This window comes from Didymella exigua, assembly GCF_010094145.1.
Source record: "Didymella exigua CBS 183.55 unplaced genomic scaffold M421scaffold_16, whole genome shotgun sequence".
NCBI lineage: Eukaryota > Fungi > Ascomycota > Dothideomycetes > Pleosporales > Didymellaceae > Didymella > Didymella exigua.
The window spans coordinates 207,428-229,899 of record NW_022984790.1 but is presented as its reverse complement, the minus strand read 5'-3'; the positions used below and the strand labels follow the sequence as shown (position 1 = coordinate 229,899).

The window sequence follows — 22,472 nt, the reverse complement described above, 5'->3', positions numbered from 1 at the left end:
TTTAAGCCCTATTTCGCTAGAATCCATGTATTATTGACAAAGTTTTGGGGGGTACCCACGAAGGACGTTGGAGTATACCCATTCCGCCAGCCTAGTTGGGATACAGGAGAAGGAGGGACAAGGAGGGCCGCGCACCTAGAGCTAGGTGGCAGCTAAGGGAGTCAGCCAACCTGCAAGGGTTGAGCTAAGATTAAAAGAGATAGAGGGAACTAAGGGAGAGACTACCTAAGCGCAGCTAGAGCGCATCTAGGTGGTGATACCTAATGTGCGCGTAATTATAACCTATCTAAGGTCTATGCACAAGGTGTTAGTAGTAGTTAGGGATACTACCTATTGCAACTAGATTATCTAATCTAGCCTACTAGGTGCTGAGGGCATAAAACTAATTAGGAAGCTACACCTAGTTATAGTCTCTAGTATCCTGCTTAACACGCCTATTAAGAACTTAAAACGCGCAGAGAACAAAGAGTAGATTGCCTAAGCCTACTCCTGTAACCTAGGTATTAGGATTAAAAGGGTAGCGTGGCTCTACTCTAATAAGAACCTAAAATCTAGACAGGATAGGGGCAAGCAGATAAAGGGATCCCTGCCTATGAACGTTAGGACAGAAGAGAACTAGAGGAAGCTAGTTAAGTCTAGCTTCCTGATGGGGGCTAAGTGGCACCTAGCCTAGCTCTAGGACATCTCCCTCACAGATAGACAGTGCTTCAAGTGCTAGAAATAGGGCCACACCTAGTCTGTCTGCAACGCCACCAAGGAGGCGTGCAGGCACTGCGCTAGAGACCACGCCACTAGGAGCTGCAAGAGCACTAATAAGGCAAAAGCTAGCTGTGCGTGTTGCAAGCAGAAGGGACACAAGGCCTAGATGTCACGCTAATGCAGGGCCTACTAAATGTTTTAGACCACAAACAAAGAGACTAAATAGAGGCTATAGTAGTAGATGCTCTAGATCTAGTCTAACTAGGGACAAGGGTTCTTAAGACTAACTATTAGCCTTAGTGGCTCTACGCTGGCTAGTAGAGCTAGCTTAGCAAGAGGAGACAAAGTAGAATGGACAACTGTTCTAGTCGCTGGGGGAAACAAGAGGAGAGCGGTAGTTGGTCGCCCCACCTACATAAGCAGGGCCGCTAGCGCCCTAGGGCAACAGCGGATATTCACATTCTGTTAAGAAACTAGAGACGACAACACGCTAGCTGAGGAAGTTGTTTAATCTACCTAATAAGAGGACTAGGTATTATCTAATATAACTGCGGAAATGCGAATAGAGGAGCAGCAAGGCAACTCCTAGACTTAGTTATCCTAGCGTTGTTCCTAGTCATTGCAATCTAGGAACCTATAATTAGAAGCTTAACAGGTAGGCACACATACTGCCCTAAGAACTACTAACTAAGCCACCCCCTACACTAGGGGATAAAGGTAGTATTCCTTATATATAACTAAATACTACTTACTAAAGTTAAGAGCATGTTAGCTACTAACCTTACTAAGGGAATCTAAGTCTGCACGCAAGGCTAGTAGACCTATATTATTAATATTTACAGCCTGCCTATAATACTAGGCTAGGAAGCTACACACACTATTAAAGCATAGCTAGTAATCAGGAACGCTATCTAGGACGCTCCACCTAACGCTGTAACACTAATTATTAGAGACTTTAACGCCCACTACCTAGAATAGTTAGGGAGGAATACACTAGGAGAACTGCAGGCAGAACAGCTCTGTGCTAACATAGCTAGTTAGGGGTTCTAGCTCCTAAACAAACTAGGGGTACTAACCTAGAGAAGAGGACCCCTCTAATTAGTTATAGACCTAGGGTTTACTACAAGGGTTATAGTAGACAGAGTTACAACCTACTAACTAAGAGAGGACTAGGCTATTATAAGGGACTATGTCCTAATTAAGATCTAGATAGACACAAGCCCTATAGCTAGGAAGGAAAATAAGCAGTTTGCCCTTGCAAAGGCTAACTAGGACAGGATTAAAGATACTATAAACTAAGGCAACTAGACCCAGGCAACAGGAGGAGAGGCTATTATAGGCCTTATTAAACAAGTTAAGGAGGCACTAACTAAACACTGCCCTACAAAGAAGACCTGCAACAGAGCAAGGCCTGATTAGTTACCTAAAGCAGCCACAATACTTAACAAGGTAAAGAGGGCTAGACAACTAGCACAACAGGACTACACAGGAGACAGCAAAAGGGTGTAGAAAGCCCTCTGTAACAGACTAAAGAGAGTCCTGTAGTTAAACACTAGAGCATATTAGAGAAAAGTAGTAGTAGACCTTACTAATAATAAAAACTTAGATAACACCTAGAATAAGGGTCTGTAGAACCTATCTAAGTAGAGCTAGAAAGTTAAGAGTAGGGGCAAGGGGACAGCAAACATCCTACTACTCTAGAGGTTAGTAGAAAGCAAACTTGAAGCCTTAAATAAGGAGAAGGCCAGGATCCTAGGGGAGCGCTTTTTCCTAGCTAGTAGGGCGGCAGACCTATTAGACATTAACCCTAGCACAGAGTACCTACGCTTCTACCTAGCGCTAGAGATATCCCTAGACAAATTAAAGGAGGTTATCTCCTTACTACCTAATAATAAGGCACTAGGACCTAACTAGATATAGAATAAAGTATAGAAAACTCTTAAGGAGGATATTACAGACAGAGCCTCTATAGCAATCTCCTAGGTGCTAAAGGACAGTAAGGTACCTATGCACCTTAAGGAATCTACAACTATTATACTACGTAAGGAGAAGAAAAAGGACTACTCCCTGCTAGGGAGCTACTGCCTAATTGTATTAGAGAATATAATAGCTAAAATTATAGAAAAGATTGTTGCTAATAAGATTACAAACGCGATAGAGGACAAGGAACTCATGCTATAGAATTAAATGGGAGCCCGCAGGAAGAGGTCCACACTTACAGCTGTAGAACTCCTCACGGGCACAGTCACTACAGCATAGGGGGCGGGTCAGCCAGTGGTCTTAGTGCTCGCACTCGACCTAGCTAGAGCATTTAACAACGTAGCTCACAATTGCCTCACATAGGTACTCTAACGTAAAGGCTTCCCTAAGTAGATAGTTGTATACGTGGAGGCCTTCCTTAAAAACAGACAGACAAAGATTAGCTTTAACAACTACAGCAGCCTATAGATAGAGATAAACACTAGTATACTACAGGGATCCCCCCTATTGCCTGTGCTGTTCCTACTCTTTATCTCTAACCTACTAGAGGACCTAAGCAAAGTCTAGGACAAGTGCCTAGGCTTTAGCTTTAACGTGTTTCACAAGCGAGCGCCGCACCCAACCAAGCGCCGCACTTTCAACAACAGAACGCCTGCGCAGCGCTATATCACAACACAACACAAATAAATAATTGTTTACAGGCCTAGATAGTATTATTTAGAAGCTTCACTATTATCTGCGTCCTCTATTTCTACCTTGCAAGTGCAGGAATTATGTCTAATCTTACCACAACACCTATAGTGTTGTCTAACACACACCCTCTTTACAGGCGTCTTGCCCTTACTACAACCCCTACCCTCCTTTTTAGTAATTAAGTTAGCTACTTTGCTAACTATAAGGGTCTCCTCTGCGTGTATATATTATTACTTACAGGTCTTGCGCTTTGTAGACGCTTCTACAGCGTCTTAAAGGCAGCCTATTTCCTCCTGCATTAACACTATATTATAAGCTATCTGCTAAGCGCCCTTTACTAACTATTTAACCTGCTTATCTAACAAACTTGCTAGAGACCCTTAATAGATTTAAATCTGCTTTTAAATTAGAGTTAACTGCTCCTCTACTTTGTAAGCAGTGCGTGGTGTCTTTGGCTCCTAGGCAACATTGCTAGGTTTTAGTGGCGTTGGCGTGCGCAGGCGCACATCAAGCTTTGATAACACCACCTCTAGGTTGTGTAGGACTAGCCTAGCACCTCTAAAGCCTGCGCGAACGTTCTCTCTAGTAAACGCCTTACTAAACGCTGATTTAAAGGCTAGCAGGAAGGTTTCCTTGTTAATATAGTGGATGCGACTGCGTGCCAAGGCCGAAACCTTGTCGCTATACAGGCGCTTTAGTGGCGAGAAGCAGGCAACGTCAAGTGGCTGCAACAGGTGCGACGAGTGTGGGGGCATACAGAGAGTGATTATCTTCTTCTCTCTGCAGAGATCTTGGAAAGCCACTAAGCAGTGGCTCTTATAGCTATTAATAATAAGTAGCTAGTAGACCCTAACTAGCTTCGCATGCGTATTGAAGTAGTAGAGCTAGGCAAGCGCTAGATTATTGTTAGTCTAGCTAGTAGGACTAACATTAATAACCTAGTCCTGTAGGAGGTCCTTAGTAAACTAGTTAGAGATAAGAACCTTGCCTGTAAGGATAAGGAATAGTAGGATAACCTTCCCTGTTAACCTAACGCCTTGTACTAGGGTAACCTACTTACAATTGCTAGGTTAGATCTTCTTCTGCTTCCTAGGCTTCTCTAAGCCTGTTACTACTAGCTGCAACAATATCTTGCCTATTAGGAAGCTAGACTTATTAAAGTTGTACACATCCTTGTCTATAATACTATACTTCGCCTTTATAGACTGAACAAGCGTGAACCAGGGCTAGATAACTGCTGGGTCCTCGCAGGCAGCCTGCTGGCGATCGTATGGGCGGGTCCACCGCTTCTGGAGCTCTAGTGTACGCTTTACCAAGTTGTCAACCCAGTTCTTGCCAACAGGCTTTGCGCCGCGCTCTCTTAGCAGTTTATCTGCCATATCTTGTACGTCTGCCTTTGAGGAGGGTAGGCCACGCGCAGATTCCTCAAGTATATGTAGTACAACTGCCTCCTCTTCTAGCTTTGTAAGGCGCTTCGCATTCAGCTCGCAGTCGCGTTAAGAGCGTGTTCTATTGCGTCAGCGTTAGATTGTTTGTTTAGGCACTTTGTAGACTTTCTCAGCGCGTTAGATACTTTGAATTTAGTTTCTTAAGATATTAGATATAGCAAGCTGTACATCAGCTTCAGTATAGAGTGTAGGAGCTTGTTGTGGTTGAGACATTACGCGCTGTTGTTGCGCCGGCGTTCTGGCAGCGAGAGTGCGGCGCTCGGTTGGGTGCGGCGCTCGCTTGTGAAACACGTTATAGACAATATAAATATTATTACATAGGGACTATCTATAGTAGATAACTGCAGGAGACTTATAAACGCCTACCTATAATACAAATAGTAGGCATCTAGATTTAGAGCAAGGTTTGCCCCTAAGAAATACTAGCTTATGTACTTTACTAGGCAGTAGAACAAGGGAGACAACCTCCTCTCTATAGTAATAGTAGGAGACTAGCTAGCTAAGATTATTATAATAATAAGGGTACTTAGAGTATAGATAGACCTAAAGCTCTTATAGAAAACGCATATCTAGAAGGTAGCAATAAAAGGAGAGACAGCGTTCCACGCTATGTCTAGGATTATAGCATTGTTATAGGGCCTATTAGTCCGCAAGTTATAATTAGTATACACAGCAGTGGCATGTCTAATTATAGTATATAGATCCTAGATATAGTTAATAGGGCAGGGAGGCAAAGGCATAGATAAGGCAAAGATTTGTAAGCTAGTAGTGGTCTAGAACAAGTGTCTAAGGCAGACGCTAGGGGCCTATAAGAGAACACTAGTAGCTGTAATTAAGAAAGAGAGTAGAACACCGCTACTATCCCTGTATATATAGGTAGTAACCCTCTAAAGGGTAGTTATAATAATAAATTACCTAGTTACAAAGAGGATTAAAGAGACACTTAATAAAGTATAGGCCTTAGCTACTACAGGTAGACGAGCAGCAAGACAGGGCAGGCTAGTAAGGATCCTTACTTAGCTACAAACTAACATAGAGGGCGCCTGCTAAATAGGGAGAAAACTTATTAATAAACAAATAGCGCGTAGGCAGGCTAAGGCAGCTACTATAGGTCTAAGGAACAAGCCTAACAGAAGGCAGATACAGTTAAGGAGCACAATTAAGGAGATTACTATAGACCTCACAGACAGATAGAGGAGGAGATAGGAGCTTTAGGCAGCAAAACCTCACAGGTTGGCGCCTACGTGGAAGGAGAGCTGGGATTTCCAGCTACTGCATCTATATAACGGCGTTCCTAAACACGTAGCTACAGCAATTGTGTTGCTACGCACAGAGGTCCTTGGGCTCAAGGCGTGGCTAGCGCGAATTAGGGTACTGGGCACCAACCCTGACTGCACGTGCGGACACCCTAGGCAGACTCTCAGCCATGTCCTCTTGTTCTGCCTAGACTAGAGGGAGGCGAGGCTTAAGCTAATAGAAAGGGTAGGCACAATAGATCTCCTATAAATTCTAATAAACTAGGAGAAGGTTGTAGCAGCAGGCAGGTAGCTGTTAGACACAGGACTGCTAGAGCAGTTTTAAGTGGCGCTAGAGGTAGAACAGACTAACACTAGGGGATAGTCCCTATTTACAGCTATAGGCTAACACCCACACAAACCCTTCTGCTCCCCTACTATAGGGCAGCACAGACAGGTACTAGACAGGACTAGGACAGAAGGCAGCAGACATAGACAAGGTAGGGGTTTTTAGCTCTAATAGAGTATGTTAGCCCTAATCACAAAAGCGAGTACATAGTGTTCATAGACCTGAAAGGGAACTAGGCAGCACTCTAAATTGAAATCTTACTTACTTATATTAATAAGGAAGGCTTCCTACTAGCTTTAAGGGATGTGTTCCTTAATATATTTATAAAGATTAACTACTAAGAGGCCTTTAAGGTATTAGGGCTTATTCCTACTAATATATAGGTAGTGTTAGATTACCTTAAAGTGCAGCTATATACCCTACTAGCAGTACCTCTACCTAAAATACTATAGCAATCTAAGATGCTAAGTAATATATATAAGTTTAGGTCTTAATCTAAGCTTATAAGCAACTCCTTCTAATAATTTCTTGTATAGTATAAGAGGGGTTCTTAAAGCTTATAAAAGGGGCTAAAGAGATACTATATAAAAATATCCTTATTAAGGCCTACGTGCAAGAGCTTAAAGAGTAATTAGTAGTAATAACTAAGAGAAAATTGCATAAGAGAAAGTAGATTTAGTATAGTAGCATACTTAAGTATAGCCTAGCAGCATTGCAGGTAGCTGCTAAGGCGTCTGTAGCAGCTTAGCTATCTAAGAAGACTTAGGGTAGAGGTAGTTAACTAGGAGCTTAGTTAACTGTTTAGCGCTATAGGAACTATAGCAAGACTAGACACAACACACAAACGTGCTAGGAGGGTGCAGAAACATCTTCTAAATCTAATATAAGCACAAAGTATACTAGGTTACTATTTAATAGCAAGTAGTTGTAGTTGTAGTAACTTGTGTTAGTTGTGCTAAGAGAAAATGGCTGCTTCAGTGATATGGCTAGCTCAGTGATAATCTACGTTACTTTAACTACCTATACCACTATCCAGCTAGAATGATGGCCTAGCGTATACTGCCGCGCTAATTAGGGATCTAGAGGCTTTTAAAGCCTTTGTCTAACTTATACAGTACTACACTAAGGTCTGCCCCTAGTAGCTTACCCTGTGCTATAACAGCAGCAAACAACTGTACTCTTTCCTTACTCTCCTTCCTACTCTTCCTCTCTCCTACTTCTCTAGCACTTAAATACCTCTAAACACACACAAGAGATCTTCCCTAATATACACACACAGCTTAGTCTCCCTAACTAGATAGGGAGTTGTAGTTCTAAAATAGTAGTAATACCTGCGTAGGCAAGAAATACTTTCTAAGGTAGTGGCAGCACTGTAATTCTATAGCTTAGCACGTTGTATATGCCCTTCAGGAGGCAAGATAATAGACTTTATCCTTATTAACTAGACGTAAAATGAATACCAACCAACCAAGCCTGTAAATCCCAACGTTATACTTGATAGGTTCTGCTACACCACCCCTGACAACTTAGGATTAGTCTTCTCTAGTTCTACAGCTTATTCTGCAGAGAATTGGCTCAAGGCTTGCACCACACTTCAGGCAGAGGTAAAGGATTCGCGCAGTGTAGGCGCGCGGAAGCTGGGTCAAACTATCCACCATCTATCATCTCAAGTAGAGTAGTTTTTCTGTATCCTTTTGTACAAGACCTATAGGTGTAGAGAACATATCCTAGTGTTCTTATTATCCTAGCACTCCCGTATGCCTCGTAGCGGATTCACACCTATTCCGGATATCTCTCTTCTTGCCTGCGTCGTTACAATACCCATCCGCCAGCCTAAGCACAGCTACTATCCTGCTAGGACTAGTAGTTGTTAAGGCTGTTGTAGCTGTTGAGATTGTATTAGCACCTAATGCAGATGCTCCTGATTGTTAATTACACAACGCACTAAGGCGAGAAGAAATCAGTAGCCAGATCAATGCATCAAACGTGCTGACGTCACAGAGACAGCAACGTACGCTGAGAATGTACTACACATCATTTACTGTAGCTGTTAACTTGTTTGAGCCCAAGAAGCTGCTTAGTGAAGAGCCAAGCACACAATTACATAGGAACAAGCTCCTACTACCTCTACAACATTAGAGAGACCTAGACAAGCATCTATTTGGACATTCACCAGCGGATCCGCTAGGTGACGAATTATTAGCCGTACACGACGGGGAGGTTGAAGCACATGGCCGAGAAGCTCAAGGTATGGTTTTCCAAATAAGATGTACTGTATCATTTGACGTTTATTCTGTAGATCAGGGAGATGATCAACCGCTGAGGATGAGCATGGTCGGGCACGGCATCCGTATAGCGTACCAGTGCAGGTAGGTACCTCCGACGAGGTCAAGACTGATCTGCTAATAGATGGCAGCCCACTGTGACAACAGAAGAGTACCCTAAAGCCGGATTGACAAAAGCTGCTAAAAATCAAGAGTAGGTAACAGGGATTACGCATCTAAATGCCTCCACAACGTCTGTTGCACCTACAGCCCAAAGCATGACGGTTCGTCTTCGAACCAGCAGCGGTCGAGAGATCGTCTTCTCCTAATCTGCAATGGCCCGGCCTACTGCAATATTCCCTGGAGAAGTCGATACTCTTCGTGCTGTTCGGTTGTCTGGAATCCAAACTATCCTTGTATTCCCTTTCTTGATCCCTTCGGACGAGTCTGTGGCGCTACAACAACCCCGTATCGGTCCCTCTCGATCAGTATCACCCATCTCCACCATCCCATCGTTTCGAGAGTGTGGACTTTGCGCGGAAAGCGTCCCTGTTGACGACTTCCCATCAGTGGCAGGTTGTGAGCACGAGCCAAACACTTGTACGAAGTGTTTGACGGACTGGGTGGCGGAGAAGCTCAATCAAATTGTTTGGGACAGGATCGCATGACCAGCTTCGGAGTGCACAAAGCGCATCGCTCATGAAGAAGTGAACCTTCGATCATCTGAGACTTTTCTGCGGTAGATTTGATATTCTGAATGGCATTGAACGTACACCGACACTGACCAGCTTCGATCGTCTCGCGAGACAGGCTGCACTCCAAGATTCACCGGGCTATTTCCGTTGTTACGTCGAAGGCTGCGACTATGGGCACATTTACGAAGGTCAAGGTGGTCAAAACAACATCTGGCGCTGTCAGAACCCTGAATGTGATGGGTCCATCTGCACCACACATAATATTCCGTTCCACACTGACGAAACGTGCGCACAATACGACGCACGCAAAGGTGGCATCGATACGCAGGAAGCAGCGAGTCTGGCGACTATTCGTCAGATCTCTACGCCCTGCCTGAAGGTGGGTTGCGGCTACAACATCAACAAGGCTTCGGGCTACGATCATATGTCCTGTAAGCATCAACGAGCCCATTTTTACTAGAAAGCCTGACAGGGTATTTAGGTAACAAATGCGAGCACGCGTTCTGCTATCAGTGCTCTGCGCCATATGAAGGTGTTAACAGTATCCTCGAGATTGGCAACTCAGTACATGCCATGCACTGTCGTCAATACCGGTACCGCCCTTTGAATGGCGATGAAGACGAAGGCGACGAAGAGAGATATCTCCGACACGACGAAGACATGGATGATGATGATGAATACGTATACGTATACGACTAGGAGGGCCGCATCCGCAACCAGAACTTGCCGAAGTCTTGTGCTGGAAGAAACGCTTAACGTGCCTGGCAAGCGAGTCGCGCAGGCAAGCGAGTCGCGCAGGCAAGCGAGTCGCGCACCCCACCAACTTTACACACCTCCACAAGCGTATATCTCAACAACGTGATAATATAATATAAGTTAACGTAGTTCACAAGCGAGCGGTCCAACCCAAGCAAGTGGTCCACCTAACAGAGTTAAGATGATTGCAATGCATATGCTGCAACACCACCACCACTTACTGCAATTTGCAGGTAATAGAGATACTATTTAGACTCGTCGCTATTAGATGCATTAATAATTTCAACTACACAGGTGCAAGTGTTGTGGCTAGTCTCTCTACAACATCTGCAACGCCTCTATGTGCGCACCTTCTTTGCAGGCTCTCTACCCCCCTGCTGCCCACTACCCTCCCTTTTAGCTATTAAATTAGCTACCTTACCTACTGTAAGACTCTCTGCTGCCTAAATATACTTCCTCTTTTAACCTCTAACCTCTGTTACTATCTCTACTGCCTTGCAAAGCCCTGCTATTTCCTGTTGCATTAACACGCTATCATGCCCTATCCGTGCAATGCCCTTGTTTAGCTGCTTAACTGCTCTAAGCAGAGGAGAAACTGGGGAATCTCTGTGCAGTTATACACGCTCATAAACTAGTGTTAACTAAGCCTCTATCTTATAGAGGTTGCTTAGAGTTTTTAATTCCTATAGGGTGTCCTCTAGCTTTAGTAGAGTTAGCGTACAAAGGACTATATTAAGCTTTAATATCACCACCTCTAGGTTGTGTAGAACTAGTCTAGCGCCCCTAAAGCCTACATAGATGTTCTCCTTTGTAATTAACCTCTTAAAAGCTGCTTTAAAGGCTGGTAGGAAAGCCTCCTTCTTAATCTACTTAGAGCTGTACTATGCTAAGCCACTAATCTTATTACTATATGCCTGCTTTAAAGGCAAAAAGCAACCTATATTAAGTGGCTACAGCAGGTGCAACAAGTAAGCAGGCATACAGAGAACAATAATCTTCTCTTCCTTACAGTGTTTGTGGAATTTATATAAGCTGTGGCTCTTATAGCCGTCCACAATTAGCAGCCTGTGTGCACCCACCTTCTAGTCTTTTATATAGGTATTAAAGTGCTTTAGCTAGGCAATACTAAGCTTATTTATTGTCTAGCTATTAGGACTAACCTTAATTACCTAATCCTAAGGTAGATTATAAAACTATAAGGTAATAAGGACCTTACTAGGGAAGATAAGGAAGGGTAGGATAGCCTATCCTTTAGTGTTAACTCCTTATATATTAGTAACCTAACTACAGTTCCCTAGCTATAGGCTCTTTGTGCTACGCTTCTTAGAGCCTGTAAAGACTATCTAGCTATAGATAACCCCTATTATAAAGCCTGTCTTGTTAAAGTTGTACATGTCTTTGTCTGTGATGCTGTACTTAGCCTTTATGTTGGTAACTTGCTTAAACTAGGGCATTATAACGTGTGCATCTTTGTTAAGGGCTCGCTGGCGATTATATGGACAGCTCCTTCAAAGCTTGATCTCAGGCGTACGCGTCTTGAAGTTGTCTACCTAGTGCTTGCCAACAGGCTCTCCACCGCGCTCAGCAAGCAGATCATTGGCCATATCTCGCACCATAGCCTTTGTAGCAGGTATTCCTCTTGTGTCAAGCTCAAGTATACGTTGTAAAAGGGCCTCCTCCTCTAGTTTACTTAGCTTCTTTAAATTAGGCTCGCAATTGTGTTAAGAGAGGGCTCCTTAGCATTATTAGCAGACAGTAGTTTAAGGTATGCTAAAGGCTGCAATAGCACGTCTTTTGCTCTTATTACAATCTTTAATTATAGCTTAGATAGTAAGCTGTAAGGTCCCTTTAGTATAGGTTAATTGCATGTTGTGTTAGGATGGCATTATAATGCAAAGTAGTTATTAGGCTATCATGGTTGGGATGGACCGCTCGCTTGGGTTGGACCGCTCGCTTGTGAACTACGTTAACGTAGATTATCACCGAGCCGGCCATATCACCAAACCAGCCATTTTCTCTTAGCACGACTAACACAAGTTACTGCAACTACAACTACTTGCTATTAAACAGTAACCTAGTATACTGCGTGCTTGCATTAGATTTAGAAGATGTTTCTGCACCCTCCTAGCACGTTCGTGCGTTGTGTCTAGTTTTGCTGCAGTTCCTATAGCGCTAAACAGTTAACTAAGCTCCTAGTTGACCACCTCTACCCTAAGTCTTCTTAGATGGCTGAGCTGCTACACACGCCTTAGCAGCTACCTGCAATGCTGCTGGGCCATACTTAAGTGTGCCACTATGCTAAATCTGCTTTCTCTTACGCGATTTTCTCTTAGTTATTACTGCTAATTGCTCTTTAAGCTCTTGCATGCGGGCCTTAATAAGGACGTTTTTGTGCAGCATCTCTTTAGCCCCTTTTATAAGCTTTAAGAACCCCTCTTATGCTATACTTAGTAATTATTAGAAGGAGTTGCTTATAAGCTTAGATTAAGACCTAAACTTGTGTGTATTGCTTAGCGTCTTAGATTGCTACAGTGTTTTAGGTAGAGGTACTGCTAGTAGGGTATGCAGCTGCACTTTAAGGTAATCTAACACTACCTACGTGTTAGTAGGAACAAGCCCTAATACCTTAAAGGCCTTTTAGTATTTAACCTTTGTAAATATATTAAGGAACACATCCCTAAAGGCTAGTAGGAAGCCTTCCTTATTAATATAGAAGATATATTAGCATGCTAAGTCTTAAACATGTTAGGAGTACTTACACTTTAATAGCAAGAAATAGACCACGTTAAGTAGCTAGAGGATGTGTAATAAGTAAGGTAGCATGTAGAGAGTAAGGATTTAGTTCTCTAGGCAATAGTCCTTAAACTCCTAGTTAAGGTGGCTCTTATAGCTGTCTAAGATAAGCAGCCTATATACTCCTACCTAACGCGTCTTTGTATGCGTGTTAAAGTGCTTTAACTACTTAAGGCTAAGCATGTTATTTGTCTAACTATTCTTAGAGACTAAGAGCTTCTAATTGTAGGGTATATCTATCTCCTTATACTAGGCAGAGATGTAGACACGTCCTTTGTAGATGATGAAAGGCGGGGTTGCATACCCAGCGGCACAGATGCTCTAGATAACGGTAACCCACTCGCGATCACCTGGCTGAACAAGCTCTGGCTAAGCACGTCTCTCTAAGCCTGTTACAACCTTTAAAGACAAAGCAACGCCTATCTAGAACCTAGTTTTATTAAAGTTGTGCATATTGTTATTGCAAACGCTATACTTAACTTAAGTATCCTCTACTAGCTTAAACTACGCGCTAATTATCTTAGGATCTTCCTGTAGTATCCTCTATCTATCCTTAGCTTAATTAAAGGCTATTTTAAGCTTGTCTAAACGCATCACAAGCCTGCTAGCCTATAGTTTGCTAACAGGCTCTTCACCACGCACACTAAGTATCTTATTAGCTATATCTGCCACCTCACATAGCTAGGGCGCAAATCCTCGCGAATTAAGGTTAAGTATATACTAGATAATTGTCTGCTCCTCTAGTATAGTAAGTTTCTAGCAATTAGCGCGTATGTCTAGTTAAAACGTGATATTGCGAAGGCAATTAGAGACCTGCTGATAAGGTACGTTCAACGCTCTAGCAGCGCTGTGGATACTGCGAAATTGGCTAGCATAGAAGGCCTAGATAGCAAGGATAACTCTGCCTTCTCTAGTAGTATTCTGAAGTTGTTGTTGTTAAGGCATGTTGTGTTGGGGTAAAAGGTGGTCGTGCCAAGAGAAAGTGGCCGGTTTGGTGATATGGCTGGCTCGGTGATAATCTACGTTATAGATAATTATAGAGTAAATTAAGCAGTACTCTAGGTATCCTTTTTACACGTACGTGAGTTATGGCCAGTCTCTCTGCACCTCTTGCAGCGCGCGAGAGCCTGGCGGCTACGGCCTGATTGCTCTCCTCCTTGACGCTCTTCACGAGCAATCTGCTGATCAGCCTCACGTTGAGCGAGTAGATCCTCTCCAGCTCCCTTTGTTAAGACCCCATGGTACTGTATACGCTTTTTCTTACGCTGTTTGCGCGCTGACGCTGCCTCATTAGCCTTCTCAAGGCTAGCAATCTGACCGCGCATCAGCTCAGCTGAGAGTATCATTACCTCAGCGCCTTTCTTAAGCTGATTGATCGCTTCAATAATAGAAGCAGGCGATGAGCTCTTATGCCGTCGAACGCGATCACGTATTAACGTTGATTGAGCCTCAAGCTCACGTACGTTACTCGGCGTACGAGCCTCCCATGGAGCCTCTGGCAGAGCAGCTGGAGTAGGCGTACGCAGCTGCACGTCAAGCTTTGATAGAACAATATCTGGCTGAAGAGGTACAAGGCCTGCGCCTCGAAAGGCTGAGCAGATATTGGCTGAGGTAAATGATCGACTGAACGCTGCCTTGAAGGCTGGCAGGAACTCAAGCTTGGTGATATGGTTGATGCGGTGGCGGATCAGAGCCTCAACCTCGCGGCTGTACGCGCGCTTCAACGGCGAGAAGCAGCCAACGTCAAGTGGCTGCAGCAGGTGCGATGAGTGAGGCGGCATACAGAGAGTGTAGATGTTATTCTCCTTACAGAGCTCTTGAAACTCAAGAGAGTGGTGGCTCTCGTGGCCGTCAAGGACGAGCAGGCGACGCGCGCCGACGACACGAGTCTTTGTATGAGCGTTAAAGTGCTTTAGCCACTCTACTCCTAGCTCGTTGTTGGTCCAGCCGTTGTCACTAACTGCAATCGCCCAGTCGCGTGGGATCTCTGCTTCCTCATACCAGGCAGATAGATGATACTGGCCAGCGAAGATGAGGAACGGCGGGACTGACCAGCCAGCAGCGTTAATAGCAGCGATCACTGTCACCCATTCACGGTCGCCAGGCTGGAGAGCCTTTGGCCTGCCTCTCCTCTCTGATCCTGTCACAACGAGCTGAGTCGTGATCTTGCCCATCATAAAGCCAGCCTCGTCAAAGTTGTAGACGTCATCATCGCAGATGCTGTACTTGGCCTTTGTCTCCTCTACAAGCTCAAACCAGCTCCTGATCAGGGCTGGATCCTCGCATAGAGCTCGCTGCCTATCATACGCTCGATTGAAATGCGTCGTGAGACTGTCTGTACGCTTGACAAAGTTGGCTGGCCACTTCTGCCCAACCTGGCCAGCGCTGCGCGCAGCAAGTAGCTTATCAGCCATATCACGTACGGCAGCGTACGTAGGCGCGAATCCACGTGTATCTAGGTCGAGTATATGTCTAACAATCACTTCTTCCTCTCGCTGGGTAAGCTTCCTTGAGTTGGGCTGGCAATCGCGTCGGGCAGGTTTCCCAGCGCGTCGGTCGCGCAGCGTTGATTCAGGAACGTTAAACGTTGATGCAGCACCTCTAACGTGCATTATTTAGGTAGTATTAATAGCTGAGATAGCATGCTGAATATCAGCTTCATTTTGAGGCAAAAGAGTACTTATTCGTGGTGGCATTATTATTAGAAGGTAGAGCGTTAAGAAAGTTGGTAGGGTGCGCGACTCGCTTGCCTGCGCGACTCGCTTGCCAGGCACGTTAGGTGAGAGAGAGAAACATGATGGAAGGTCTAAAATTGGGCCATTGGTGTGGACGCTTACTCTTACCACGCTATTACGTATCACCGATTTTATTGCTGCACCCAAAACACTTCCTTCCTTCTGCAGCAGCTGACTGTCCGTGTCTTCTACATACCCCGAGATCACTCGTTTTCAACAGTATCAACAACAACAGCTACAGGATCCACATAAATCCCACAAACATCCTCGCTCCCACAACCTGCAGCGACCAGCTCAATAGTACACGTGTATAGCGCCCTTCAAATCATCTAAGCGTGGCTCCACAATTGGCTGCGGTCATGAAAGCTAGCTCTGCCGTCGTCGGTGCGCTGCCTCGATGCAGAACCTGCAATAAATCACTCGACAACTTAACAGATCACAAAAGACAAGAGATGGGTGGTGGATAAATTGTCAAAGCTGTCGCGACAAACATACTGCTGAAAGGCGTCACAAACGAAGATGTCATGAGCACTGCCGAAGTATTAGGACGGTCGTATGGTACCTGTAACGCTTGCGACTGTTCCTTCTCGAACGCCACTCTATATGCGCAGGCGGGCTACCAACATGGCATTGAGGTCGCATCCCATTCGTGTCTTTCCATCGACCGAACGTAGGGCCCAGGGCATCATAGAGGTCACCGCCAGCGCAGGACTTCAGGAAGAGACTGTATCTGCATTTTCGCATCTTGTGAAACGACAACAAAGAACGATCGAAATTGTGCTACAACATGCCTTCCATAATCTAGTCCACACGTCAGGGACGTGGTCCGACGAACGTATTCCCAACCACAAAGTCATTCCTCGGAATCTCCAAGTCCGGCACCGACCCATCCCCAGCAATTCCCGGGTGTCTATTCAGAAAGTCTACAATGCTTCGATCCAAATCATCGAGGGTCATCCTGCGCTCCGAATCCCAATCCAGACAGCGCCTGACCAAATACCTCAGATGCTCACTGTCTCCCTCGGTCACGGGGTACATGCGATGCGGCTGCGGCAGTATGGCACGTGATGTCAAAGACCCCAATCCGCCTCGGAAACACCGACCTCGTGATATTCGTATCTCTGCATTTCGCGACGCCAGACCACGAGGTCCTCGCGCAGTGGTGCATCGCCGTCGCGACCGTGACTCAGCAACTGCCAGATCACAGCGGCTATCTTCCACACATCTGTCTTCTCCCCGATGGGTGTGGGCGGGCGGTTGTTGGCCATGAACTGGTGCTCGGGTGCGTACCTTGCGTCGCGTTGCTCGAGGGCGTATTCAGTCGGGTTGTCGGCCGGGAACGGTTCTTGTCCAGGATCCGCAACGAGAGACTGGAGGGGGAAGAAACCCATGCCCATGTCCGACAAGACGAGTCTCAGATGCAGTGCTGTTCTGTGGGGGCGCAGGAATATGTTGGCGAGGCTTACGTCGAGGTGGGTGATTGGTTTCCAGCCTTCAACGGGCTGGACGGTTGTGGGATCGGAAGTGCCCCTTTGCAACGTCATGCACGCCTTTACGAGCCTACGAAAGACGCGCCAGGTGAAGATTTCGGGGATCTTCTGCGACACTGGATCGATGTTAAGGATGTTGTGGGAATCGAATCTCTCTTGCCACTCGTAGAAGTAGCGCTGCAACGCACAATGCAAGTCGCCGCCAGCCTGTCAGTCGAGATACAGTCTGTACCTGCGTTTGCGCATCATCAACCAATAGCTGCGATGCCTTATCAGCTTGTCAAAACCTCGATCGTTCACAAGACGTCGTTGTCTATCGATTTGGCCGTGCAAGGCGATTTCTCGGGGCAGTCGATCACGCCAGCATGCTGTAGAATTCCACGAAGAGTCAGGCATGCTACAGTCCTTGATGACCATCCTCTGTAGCATCTAAGTCAGCTTCGCCCTCGACACAGTTCGACTTTGGGATTCACCTTGGTTATGTTCCGGTTGCGATCGAGGTTGCACCACAACGCTGCGCTGCCGTAACCACTAGCCCTTAAAAAGGCACTGCCTACCTAGTCTACTTCATCTGCTTCCCTGCCCCACCTCATGGTTGGCGTGCTGAGCAACCGTTCTTTTGCATTGAGGGTCACCGCTGGATCTCGATGCGTAAGATGTGCAATTGGAGGTATGGCGCCCGTGTCTGGTGTCGGTTCTCTGCAATTCAGGGTCCCGCATCCCCGTCGAAATAAGTCCTGATGGCCGTAAAGGGCGGCGGCGTTTGCGGCATAGTATGTATAGGTAGAGGTGTTCTGGTCGTAAAAGGTTCCAAAGCTGGTCGTAAAAGGTTCCAAAGCTGCTCGATACTGATCTCTTCCCTCGAGTGTATAAGTCGTGTTGTTGCGGTCTAGAGGGCCATTGAACCTCATGCCCAACAACAAAGGGGATCGCAGAGTTGACCAACAAAGCGTCAGACATTGTTCGCTAAAGAACTTCCACCAGGACAAGGAGAGACACTGATTAAAGCAACCTTTTTCAAAGGACAGCGCTATTTGGAGGAGCAATGTCCTGTTCAGCAAAGCGTCGTTGAGGTCAATATCTGATGTAGCCTCTGCACCTATAGTACTTCGAGAACCTTGCAAGAGACAAAAGAACCTCGAGATGAGATTTGACTAGCTACTTTCGTTCTGGAAACGTACTTACGTATACGGCACCTGCCCGCGGCACCAATGTAGCCATCATGATTGTGTGTGGCACTATAGTAATAGTCGCGCCACAAAACCTGGATGCACGTACGCAAGTCCTGCGCAAATAACTCATGACTAGATCTAAGCCTCAGACCGTACTGTATCATGCATGTCCGTGGAAAAAGGACAGCCACCACCAACGCCGAACCATGCAAGTCGTGTCCCGCTCACAATGTCATGTCCCCTCAAACTTGTCGTTTCGATAGCCTGTTACAAAAGCTGCTGTTCCGCATGCAGCCTACTGTGTGGCACACTGGGGGCCGCCCTGCTCTTGCTCTTCGTCCTCCCACTCAGCGCCGCCAGCACGTGGGTCGCCGGAACCAGCGCCGAAGTCGTCCATGTCGGCCTCGTATTCAATGTCGACCTCTTCGACTTCCTCGTGCTTCGCGTCTAACGGCTTTGCTGCTGGCAGCGCCGCCTTGACCTTGTCCAGCGCAGCGTCGTCCTTGAGCCACCCGTCCTCGGGGAACTCGATGTCGACTTGCAGATACAGGTCACCCATTGCATCGCTGCGCTTCATGGGCATACCCTCACCAGGGACCTTCAGGACCTGGCCTGGGCGCAGGACCTTGCCGTTCGGTTGCTGGACGTTGAGCTGGATGCCCCTGCCGTCCAAATGTGTCAGAACCACCCTGTTGAGGCCTGTCAGGGCCTCGGCGAGGGAGATCTTGAGAATGGCACGCAGATCAGCGCCCGCGCGCTCAAACGTCTCGTGCTCGGCTTCCTCGAGGGTGAAGATGATGTCGCCGGGCTCCTGGTCGGGTAGCTGGTCGGCTTCGCCCTGCAGGACGATGCGTTCGCCCTGTCGTGCGCCGCGGGGGATGTAGAGTTCGAGCACGTTCTTGGACTCGACGACCTTCTTGCCCTTGCATTTCTTGCAGCGCTGCTTCTCGGGGATGATCTGTCCGGAGCCCTGGCAGGTGGAGCAGACGACTGTTTCCTGGGTGACGAGGCCGGGGCCGACCTGGCGGAGGACCTGCTTTGCGCCTGGGCTGTATTAGCGGGAGACTTGGAACAAAAAACACAGCAAGCACACATACCGCGGCCGTTGCAGACTGAGCAGTCGTGGCTCTTGGACCCCTTCTTTCCGCCTGAGCCCTCGCACTGACTGCAGACAACGTTCTTGGTGCTGGAGAACTTGGTCGTCTTGCCCTTGTACAGCTCCTCGAGCGTGACCTCGTACTCCTGCTCCACGTTGCGTCCCTTGCGGGGCACGTTTCGCCCCGGACCACCGGGCATACCGCCCATGCCACCCATGCCACCCATGCCGGGCATACCTCCCATGCCGCCGAACATCTGGGCGAGGATGTCGTCCATATCGGGCTGCTCGCCGCCGCCGCGGGCCGGGTCGAAGGCGGCCATGCCGTGGGTGTCGTAGAGGTGGCGCTTATCATCGTCGGACAGGATCTCGTAGGCTTGCTTGGCCGACTTGAAGCGGATCTCAGCCTCTTCGCGCTCTTCGACGGCGACCTTGTCGGGGTGGTGTGCGAGTGCTGCCTGCGCTGGCATCAGCATGGCGGGGTAACGGATGCCTAGGTCAGACGGACCTTGTGGTACGCCTTTTTGATCTCTACTTTGCTGGCGCTGTTACTGATGCCGAGGACCTCTGCGTGCCGTCAGTGCTGCTCCGTGGGGTGTGATCCGCGCTCCTCGCACCATAGAGATCGACCTCTTCGACGTCGTTCACTGAAGGCTGTTAGTCTGCGGCATGTGCCCATGTCAGGGAACGCACTCTTGGGTGGTCTGGAAGAATGATCGGAGTTTGGCTATCACGGATGTGTGGAATGTACAAAACAAACAGCGGCGGCGCGCAACGCAATGCAGAAAAGTCGAGCAAACTTCCCCGGATCAGATGCTGGCGAGAAGTCTGGGCGGCAACTTTGGCCGCGGCGGCAGGCGGTGAAGGCCAGAATCCCTGGCGCGCTGATTGGTGGCGGCGCGCTGCATTCTGCCTCGGAAAGTTGAACGAGCCACGGGCGCTGCCATGTTTCATTCAATCTTGCACTCGTCATGTCGTTTTCCCTGCCATTGCGGCCCCAAGTGCCGGCGCACATCTGCCGCTCTTGCCTCGTCCGGATATCGTCATCGCCGAGACGCACAATATCGTCGAAGATAGCAAAGGAACAGATAGCAAAGGAACGGACAGCAAAGGAACATCTAGCAAAGGAACATATAGCAAAGGAACAGACAGCAAAGGAACAGACAGCAAAGGAACAGACAGCAAAGGAACGGACAGCAAAGGAACAGAAGAGCAATGCGACGCTCCCATCGACACCGGCGCGCACGCGATTCGCGCCCTCGCCGACCGGATACCTCCACCTGGGATCCCTGCGGACAGCGCTGTTCAACTACCTCCTCGCCAAGAGCACGGGCGGCCAGTTCCTCCTGCGCATAGAAGATACGGACCAGAAACGAACGGTAGCAGACGCCGAAGAGCGCCTGCTCAAGGACCTGCGATGGGCCGGCCTGCAGTGGGACGAAGGGCCGGAGGTAGGCGGGCCATACGGGCCCTACAAGCAGTCGGAACGCAGCGCCATCTACCGCGAGCACGCGCAGCAGCTCCTAGACTCCGGGCACGCATACCGCTGCTTCTGCTCCGCCGAGCGGCTGCACGCGCTCGCCGAGCACAAGCACAAGCTCGGGCTCGCCACCGACTACGACCGCACCTGCGAATCGATGCCGCAAGCCGAGTCCGACGAGCGCGCCCACAGACGCGAGCCGCACGTCGTCCGCCTCCGCGTCCCCGACCAGTACCCCGCGTACAAGGACCTGGTGTACGGCACGTTCCGGCCGCTCAGGCGGCGCGGGCACGTCGCAGAGGCCTCGTTCGAAGACCCGATCCTGCTCAAGAGCGACGGCCTGCCGACGTACCACCTCGCCAACGTCGTCGACGACCACCTCATGCGCATCACGCACGTGATCCGCGGCAGCGAGTGGATGCCCAGCACGCCCAAGCACATGGCGCTGTACACTGCGTTTGGGTGGACGCCGCCGTTGTTCGCGCACGTGGGCCTGCTCGTCGACGAGGCGGGCAACAAGCTGTCGAAGCGCAACTTCGACACGGACATGGCCGCGTTCCAGGACATGCACATCCTGCCGGAGACGCTGACCAACTTCGCCGCGCTGCTGGGGTGGAGCCACCGCGAGAAGACGGACGTCATGACGCTCGCCCAGCTCGCGTCATCCTTTAGTCTGAAATTCACAAAGGGCAACACAACCGTGACGTTTGGAAAGCTGCACTTCCTGCAGCGCAAGCACGCGCACCAGCGCGCGCAAACCGGCGGACCAGGCCTCCAAGACATGGTCAGCACGCTCGTCAACACGCTCACGAGCGCAGAAAGCCCATACCCAGCGTCGCAGTGGCGCTCCCTCGCCGGCGCAGACCCAGCGCCTTACATGGAGAAGCTCGTGCTCGCCGACGCAGAAAACTACACAAACGCAAACGAATTCCTATACCGCAACGCCTTCCTGCTCGCCCCGCTGCGTCCCTGCACGACGCGTAAACTCACGCCCGACACGCCCGCGGACGTGGTGGAGGGGGCGCGCGCGCTCGCCAGTGTCCCTGCGGAGAAGTGGGAGCGCGACGCGCTGGTGCACAAGGTGAGGGAGATTATCGATGCGAGGCCGCAGGGCAAGAAGGGCGGGAGCGAGGTGTATCACTACCTCAGGCTGGCGCTGAGCGGGCAGGAGACGGGGATGCGGGTTTATGATATGATGCTGATTCTGGGGCGGGATGAGACGTTGGCGAGGTTGGGTGTTGATGGGGAGGGTGTGTGAGACAGATGCAGTCGGCGGAGAGGTGCAGTCGGCAGAGAGACGCAGTCGGCAGAGAGACGCAGTCGGCAGAGAGACGCAGTCGGCGGAGAGACGCAGTAGGTGAAGAGGAGTGGGGGAGTAGTGTACAATGTGTAAGATAGAGACTCAGTTGGCGATTAGAAGGGGCTTGGGCAGTGGTGTAACATGTGTAAGATGGAGTGATCGAGTTGGCAATCAGAACCGGCTGGGACAGGAGTGTATGATGTGTATGGTATGATGTGTGTGTATGATGTGTATGGTATGATGTGTGTGTATGATGTGTATGTGTATGATGTGTATGGTATGATGTG

At 48.3% G+C, this 22,472-nt stretch overlaps 5 protein-coding genes across 5 annotated transcripts; 2 read left to right on the top strand and 3 right to left on the bottom strand.

The window, feature by feature from the left end:
- Nucleotides 1-9,003: 9,003 nt before the first annotated feature.
- Nucleotides 9,004-10,062, top strand: M421DRAFT_93008 (uncharacterized protein; the record flags this gene model as incomplete). The annotated part of the gene is made up of 3 exons (XM_033598079.1): nt 9,004-9,247; nt 9,552-9,794; nt 9,845-10,062. 3 exons carry the CDS (start codon nt 9,004-9,006, stop codon nt 10,060-10,062), a joined length of 705 nt encoding a protein of 234 aa, XP_033447858.1.
- Nucleotides 10,063-14,585: 4,523 nt separating this feature from the next.
- M421DRAFT_64544 (CENP-B protein) lies at nt 14,586-15,086 on the bottom strand (the record flags this gene model as incomplete). The annotated part of the gene is made up of 1 exon (XM_033596172.1): nt 14,586-15,086. A coding segment is annotated over one exon (501 nt), but the record flags the coding sequence as incomplete, so codon positions are not given.
- Nucleotides 15,087-16,687: 1,601 nt separating this feature from the next.
- M421DRAFT_421440 (uncharacterized protein) lies at nt 16,688-17,397 on the bottom strand. Its single transcript, XM_033592832.1, has one exon. It carries the CDS (start codon nt 17,042-17,044, stop codon nt 16,718-16,720), a length of 327 nt encoding a protein of 108 aa, XP_033447856.1. The 5' UTR covers nt 17,045-17,397; the 3' UTR covers nt 16,688-16,717.
- An 803-nt stretch (nt 17,398-18,200) lies between these two features.
- On the bottom strand, nt 18,201-20,162 carry M421DRAFT_421438 (uncharacterized protein). The gene is made up of 5 exons (XM_033592831.1): nt 20,099-20,162; nt 20,023-20,052; nt 19,914-19,972; nt 19,407-19,863; nt 18,201-19,353 (listed from the first exon to the last, which is right to left on the bottom strand). Coding segments are annotated over exons 1-5 (1,296 nt in total). The 5' UTR covers nt 20,100-20,162; the 3' UTR covers nt 18,201-18,604.
- A 186-nt stretch (nt 20,163-20,348) lies between these two features.
- M421DRAFT_421437 (glutamyl-tRNA synthetase) lies at nt 20,349-22,438 on the top strand. The gene has a single exon (XM_033592830.1). It carries the CDS (start codon nt 20,377-20,379, stop codon nt 22,141-22,143), a length of 1,767 nt encoding a protein of 588 aa, XP_033447854.1. The 5' UTR covers nt 20,349-20,376; the 3' UTR covers nt 22,144-22,438.
- The last annotated feature ends 34 nt before the right edge of the window (nt 22,439-22,472 follow it).

What these genes read in the sequence shown, in the direction of transcription:
- M421DRAFT_421438 (XM_033592831.1), bottom strand. An exon ending in TCAAAAAGGCGTACCACAAG is followed by an intron (nt 19,864 to 19,913) that starts GTCCGTCTGACC and finishes ATGCCAGCGCAG; the next exon opens with GCAGCACTCGCACACCACCC. An exon ending in CTCAGTCTGCAACGGCCGCG is followed by an intron (nt 19,354 to 19,406) that starts GTATGTGTGCTT and finishes AATACAGCCCAG; the next exon opens with GCGCAAAGCAGGTCCTCCGC.
- M421DRAFT_421440 (XM_033592832.1), bottom strand. Translation starts at nt 17,044, where the DNA reads ATGGGCATGGGTTTCTTCCCCCTCCAGTCTCTCGTTGCGGATCCTGGA.
- M421DRAFT_421437 (XM_033592830.1), top strand. Translation starts at nt 20,377, where the DNA reads ATGTCGTTTTCCCTGCCATTGCGGCCCCAAGTGCCGGCGCACATCTGC.